Source organism: Chenopodium album, chromosome 17 (assembly GCF_948465745.1).
Source record: "Chenopodium album chromosome 17, dcCheAlbu1.1, whole genome shotgun sequence".
Lineage (NCBI taxonomy): Eukaryota > Viridiplantae > Streptophyta > Magnoliopsida > Caryophyllales > Amaranthaceae > Chenopodium > Chenopodium album.
Window position 1 is genome coordinate 38,903,832 of NC_137850.1, and position 7,048 is coordinate 38,910,879.

General features: G+C 34.8%; 1 protein-coding gene across 1 annotated transcript; it reads right to left on the reverse strand.

Moving 5' to 3' along the window:
- Window positions 1-3,337: 3,337 nt before the first annotated feature.
- LOC145588940 (uncharacterized) lies at window positions 3,338-6,197 on the reverse strand. The gene is made up of 3 exons (XM_081645524.1): window positions 6,063-6,197; window positions 4,335-5,962; window positions 3,338-3,569 (listed from the first exon to the last, which is right to left on the reverse strand). Exons 1-3 carry the CDS (start codon window positions 6,115-6,117, stop codon window positions 3,489-3,491), a joined length of 1,764 nt encoding a protein of 587 aa, XP_081501650.1. The 5' UTR covers window positions 6,118-6,197; the 3' UTR covers window positions 3,338-3,488.
- Window positions 6,198-7,048: the final 851 nt, after the last annotated feature.

Consider the following 7,048-nt stretch of genomic DNA (forward strand, 5'->3'; position numbering starts at 1 on the left):
TCTTTGAATATTTTTTTTATTATTTTTTAATTAAACCTTGTGGTTTGCACTTATATGATTTTTTTTTTTTTTTTCATACGAATAACATAATTGATATTGGGTTGGATGGTTTAATAGTTATATGTGTTATATTTATATTATTATTAGTGTAGATTAATATACTACCTTCATTTTACAATGCTAGCAACATTTTATATTTTACACTATTCACATGTTATACTTTGACTATCTTAATTTGAAATCTCTCTCTCCTCTCTCTTAAATCCTCTCTTCTCTCTCCTCCTGTATTCAAGTTCCCCCTTTAAAAACCCAAGGAGCTTGCAGGAGTTCTGACGTCGCAGCCATACTCCGGCGAGCCCCCTCCTCTTCTGTCTTATTCTTCTCTTTTCTTCTATTTTCTTCTCCTTTCTTTTCAATTTCCCTTTCTTGTTTTAAGGGTCTTCCTCACACTCTAAAAGCCGACGACGCCTTCACCTTCTTTCTTGAGGATTTTTAATCCTAATTTGAGGTTTTTGTGTGAGCCCATCCTAGTTTACGAAGGTTTTGAGGGGAGTTTTCTTATCATCTGACTCCAACGCCGTTTCCCACCTTTGTGTGGAAGGTTATTGTTCGTTCAAAGGGTTTCTCCGCCGGTGAAACAAGGCCTAAGGACTAGTAGGCGTAATGTCGCCGTCAAAGATCATCGGTAATTTTGACCGTGACGGAAACGGTAAAGTTAGAGTTAGGGTTTCGTGGGTCCTTGCGCTGGAGAGCTAGGCCTAACGCTGCCGTTAAGAGAAGTTCGTGACGGAAACGGTGAAGTTAGGGCTAGGGTTTCGAGGCTCTTTGTGTTCGTGGTTTGGACGGTGCTCTCCTCTGGTTTTATTGTCTTTTCTTGGATGTTTTTTCTTGGTAATTTTCAAAGTTTTCTTGTCTTAGTTTGTTTTATGGTATATTTTAGCCTCCCTTGGTTGTTTTTCGGGCTCTTGAGTTGTTTTGGCTATAGTCTTTTGGATGGTTGTGTGTAGAGGGAGTTAGGATCCTTTGTTAAGGATTTTGGTGTGGTTATAGTGTTAAGAGAGTTTACAGGTGTGGTTGTTAAGGTCTGAACAAGAAGTTGGCCTTGACTAAGATGAAGTGTATATTTTGTTGGAATGGTATTGGTTTGCTTAATGATTCTTGTGATCATTACTCTTGAAATTTGCTATTCGAAACAGGCGCCCAAACTTTGTTTTGGGGTTTCTCGAGTCTCGACGTTGTCAAAGCTTTTTTGCCAACAAGGGAAGCTATTGATTGCAAGGTCACAAGTTCAAGTGACCCGTTTGAAAACCTTACTTGGTGATGAGTTGATCCCACCAGGTAAGAAAAAGCTAGTCATAGTCAAGTAGTTTTAATTCTTTCCGTTGCTCTCTTTATGGTGTGTAGTATGTTTTTGCTCCTTGTATTGTAAGGAGGCCCTAATCTGCGACATGTCCGGACAATTCAAGTTTAATATTGTTTTTAATGTCAAAAGGTGTAAAGGCTTAAGTGTTAAAAGCCATGTTTTAAGTCTTAATTCTTGTTTTGTATTTTGTATATTCTGATTTCATAAATATATTCTATTGTGGTAAAATAATAATAATAATAATAATAATAATAATAATAATAATAATAATAATAATAATAATAATAATAATAATAATAAAAGACTATTTTAATTTGTTGACTTAAATTGAAGGAAAAACATGATCATGTATGACTGTATGTGGAATTTTGTTAAAATTGCCTCAATGTATATTTTTAAAATCTCAACTTTTTTTTTAAAAAATTTTTTACTAATAGACAAGTATTTAAAATACAAGAGCCTGAAGTATTCACAAGCTTGAAAGTCAAAAAATATACTACCTCCGTTTCATATTATTTGCAACGATTTGATATAAAGTAGAGAGGAAAATGTCTAATCGTTGCAAATAATATGAAACGGAGGTAGTATTGCAATTGTAAAACAGAGGAAGTATAACCTTAGCGTGCTATTCATTATTTTTATGAAAATTGGGACCAAAGTATTTTCCTATTTCATTAAAATTTGTCAATTTGAAGAGATATAGTATGTGTGAGTCTATACTCAGTGAGAGTCTGGATATAAGTTACTTTACAACGTATCACCCTTTGAATAACTTAAATTTAATAAATTGTCAATAAATAGCTAATACTCCATCAAATTGTCACTTAAGGTCCTCGAGGCATAGTGTATGGCGAGAAGTATCTTTCCAACTCGTTGTCCGGCTGTCCCATAACTCCCCCCCCCCCCCCCCCACAGCATGGCTAGAAGCATCGCACATCCGTTCAAACGGACCAACTTGTTCATCAACTGATGATCAATTTGCTCGAGGATTGGGCAGTCTTGGAGAAACCCTTCAATAAATCTCCTATAAAATCCTGCATGGGCAAAAAAAGAGCGTACTTCAATTCCCACACGTACGGAAGCGGGGTAAGGCAAAGAAGAAACAAGTGGAGAATACATGATCTAAAAAAGTGATACGTTCAAAATCAACGACGAGGTTATTTTTTACTTTCAAGATATCATTTAAGAACAAAAGTAAGATGGTCTAAGCAACTACCAAATGAATCACTATACTTTACCATTAGACCCAAGTGCCAAGTCTAAAAGTCTTACTTGATAAACATAAAAGTTATATTCCGAACCATATAATCTAACAATATTCATGTAAACAATTTGTTTACATGAACCAGAGCAAAACAAAGGAGACGTTCAAATATTCTTACTTTTTTATGTACCGTAAATCAATTCATTACTTGGATTCCCTTAAGATTAAATCAGTCTCACACGTAAACTTTTTTTTTTTCTACGCGTAAACTAATTCCTTAATAAGTTAATCACACATAAACTAATTCCTTATTTAGTTAATCTAGTTGACATCGATATGTGTATTGTATCTAACCGACGTTCTTATAAACGTGTAGCAACAATGCATCAATATTAAAGGCTACAAGGTAAGGAAACATGGTGCGGACACACAGTATTTAAAGTCTACCTTCTTCTTCTTCTTCTTCTAAATGGATTCCAATTCATCCCAACTTTTCATAACAATTTTATCTGTGAAATTTGCATGCACCTCCGTTGACATTAACCTTATCCACAACAAAAAAAGCCAATTATAAGGCAACTTTTGATGTGGTCCAAAAAATTGGGGAAAAAAAAAATCACTAAGGGTAAGATTAGTAGGCCAATTCACTAATTATTTTTTAAAAAAAAGGCAAACTTTGGTTAGTCACTATCAAATAGTCCTAGAATTATTCCACTCTTACTACTCCGTATATAATAAAAGTATATCAAATATGATCATAAACTAGTACAGATTAATCCAACTTTCTAAAACAAATAAGGCCTAACTTTGCAAATGTTAAGAATTTAGACTATCCTAAAGTTAATTTCAGCAGGAACTGAAATATGCTACTTCTGGTTATGCTTAAGGTTGGACATAGCCACCAAAATGTTGTTTACAGCTTCATGGAGATGCAATTCCTTTAGCCGCCCGGAGTCGTTGTGATCGCCTTAGTGCTGTCCCTGTCCCTTCCTCTTTGACATCCTGTTTAAGTTTTTGTAAACAAGTTCGTTAGGCCATGATCATTCTTTGCACAAGTCCATACATAAGCAATTATGTATTGATGAAATTAGAACAGGATTTGTTATATTGGTTTTGTATAAACAACAATGCTCGATCACATTAAACAAGTTATATTCTGTACAAACTAGACAACATTGTTTCCAACATTAAAGCAAGGTGCATTCCTAAAGAGTTGGTAATTGTTGGTATTAATCTGTTACAAATTCTTGTACTTGGCATTAGAAGTCTAGGAGTATGCTACTCAGACTCGTGTGTATCAAACTTATGGATCGAGGCGCCTATCGTAAGGCATTCATGATCTATGAGCTTAGGCATGGGATAACAACCAAGGAGACTCAGGAACAGTCTCAGACTAATCATTTTATGATCCCTATCCAAAGAGGTATTTTCTGTGTAATAACCAGAACTACAGAAATTTTTGACAACCAAACTACTTATTTGCCATATTTGTTTTCTTAGCTCATCAATATCAGAGCATAATTAGCTATTCACTATACAAAACTGCAAAACAATCAAATTGAGGAAAAGTGTAACAATGATCTTAACACCAATGAAGTTTTATATGTTTAAGCTTATTCTAAACCATGAAATCATGCATAACAAAATAACCTTCTAAACAATATAATGCAGCCTCTTTATCAATACTATGATGATAAAACAATATAATCAGAAATAAGGCCAAGAAATTCTACACAAATAACTCAAAACAAGAAATTTAGGCCATACCTCTTGCTTAGCAGACTCTGAAGCAGAACTAGACACCTTACTCTTCTTTGCCCTTCTTTCATCAGTCACAACAAACACACTGTCCTCCCTCTTCTGCAAACGACTACTGTAACCTCCCTCGAATTCGACCTCACCGAGCTGCTTCACCTCCGGAATCCTTCTAGGTGGTGGAGTCTTCTCCCTATCCACCCTAGACTCATCAACACCAACTGTCAGATAATTGTTTATCTGACATTCTGGTCTAAAACTGATCCCTCCTTCATTTACAGCTGCAGAATTTCTCACCCTATATGAAGCAGTAGCCTTTGTAAAAGCCCTCTCACACTTCTTGCGAAAACACACCAACACTGTCAAACCCACCACAACCAACCAAGCTAATCCAATCATCCAAATGAATTTCATTTGGGTTATTTTCATGTCATGCTGATCATCAATTTCATGATGATCATCAACAGTTTCTACCTTATTTCCTGCAAAATCATGAATTTTCTCTTCCAAATCAACCAATTGGGGTTCAGGAACAGTAATAGATGCATCAGAAACCAGGATTTCCTCTTCATTTTTAGGTTCAGCAACATTGTTGCCTTCATTTTCCACATTTTTCTCAGGAAAAACACCATCAAAATACTTGACTTTTGGAAAACTTCTCAAAGCCCTAAAATTTTCTGAATAATCAAACTCAAAATTGAACTCAACATCCAAATTTTCCTCTTCAGGTTTAATGGGTTCATTTTCTTCATTTTTCTCAGCCGAAATACCATCAAAATCCTTGATATTTTGATGAAAAGCTTCAAAAACCCCAATTTTTTCTGAGTAATCAACCTCAGAATTGAACTCAACATTCAAATTTTCTTCTTCACGTTTAAAGGGTACTTGATTTTCCTCAAATCTTCCCATAATTTCCCCTGAAATTTCTGAGTCAGACACCCAATACCTACCAGAATCAATACTCCCCAAATCCCTCAATGCAATAATCCCAGAAGTTAAATTCCCAAACTCTTGAAATTCAATTTTTTCTGAGTAAATTGCAGCAGAATTATTCATTGAAGAAATATACATGGTACTGAAAATTAACCCAGAAATCACAAATACCCAATTGAATAACACCCATTTCCACCCCATTCCTTTTTCTTCAACTTCCTCCTCCATTTCTTGATCAAGATTTTCCTCACTTTCAACCAAAGTACAAGAACTCTCAGAATCAAGAGAAACCCTTTTAGGGCTAACAATAACAGTACTACAACTACTGCTGCTACTGCTACTGCTACTGCTACTGCTTTCGAGTTCTTTTCGAAACACGATTTTTCGCTTTCGATTGGGGTTATACCGGAGGAATTTAGGCCGAGGAGAGAGATAATTGGTGAGAGGATCATAAGGCAATGTAGTAGTAGAATTAGCAGAAGAATCAAGAACAAAAGATTCATCTTCAGAAAATGATGGGATTTTTGAAACAGATTTTCTAGGATTAGAATCATGAATTGTACCCTTTTTTGGCGGTTTCCACTCTGCTAAGATCTTCTTGTTGGGAGTTATATTCTTTGAAGCAGTAGATATTGTGGATGCCATGAATAATTTCTTGTTTCTTTGCTCTGAATTTCGATTGAATTCACTCAAATTTTCATTGTTTCCTGCAATTAATTGGAAAAATTCAGTGATAAACTTCAGAATTTTGATAAAAAAGAATTTAATTGAAGCTAAATTGTTAAGAAAAATCAAATGAAAAAATACCTGAAGGAGAGAAATTGGGTGATGATGGAGAAAGAAACTTTTTAGGATCTTCCATTTTTTTGAAGCTTTCTCTTTTTAGGATCTTGGAACTTTCTGAGTTTTTTTAGTGAATGCAGAAAATGTTACTGGTATTACAATTGAGAAAAATGACCGTTGCAAATTTATTTATATGGGATTTGTTGGATTTTTGAATTCGGAGGTTTCAGGTTTTTTGACCGTTGGGATTGTTGAGTGTACAGGGTATGATCCAATTTTTGGGCCTGTGTTTGTGATAAATTGATGCTGTTTTTCATTGGACTTTTGGTTTCTGTAATAAGCGTTTTTGTGTTGCGTGTTTGTGTATGGAGGGTGTCGTGTCGATATTGGTTCGACCCAAATTGTAATCAAATTTAAAAACCTACACCTAGATCGGATGACGTGAAAGCGAAACTGACTCGGATAAATTGACTCTATTCGAAATTAATTGTAACTTAAATCGATTTGTTTAACATGTCCTGAATGGATCTGAGTCATACCTATATCCGAACTTTTCTTACCTCATAAAACTGGTTATTATTAGCCTATAATGATAGAACTGGTTATTAAGCCTATAATGATAGAACTAAGTCATCCAAACCAACCCAACCCAAAATCCAATGACTTAAATTGGTATGTATTATCATAAATTTCGACCATAAGTATAAATGATTTAATATGATGCGGACCAACTTTACCTATCCGAACTAAATAAGTTTTTTTTTTTTTTTTTTTTTTAACAAGTTTAAACTTTGACATGGGGTAAAAAAAAAAAAAAAAAAAAAAAAAAAAAAAAAAAAGGTGGTGGATTTTGGAGTGGGTTAGTAGGTGGTGGAACTGGTAAAGGTGGATATGTACTAAGAGAAGGATGGAAGTGGAAAGTGGGGTGGGGATGGGTATGAATTCAGTATCCGTTGTGAGTTTGTGTTGGGATAAGATTGGGAATGGAAAATAGAGAAACCAACATTCAC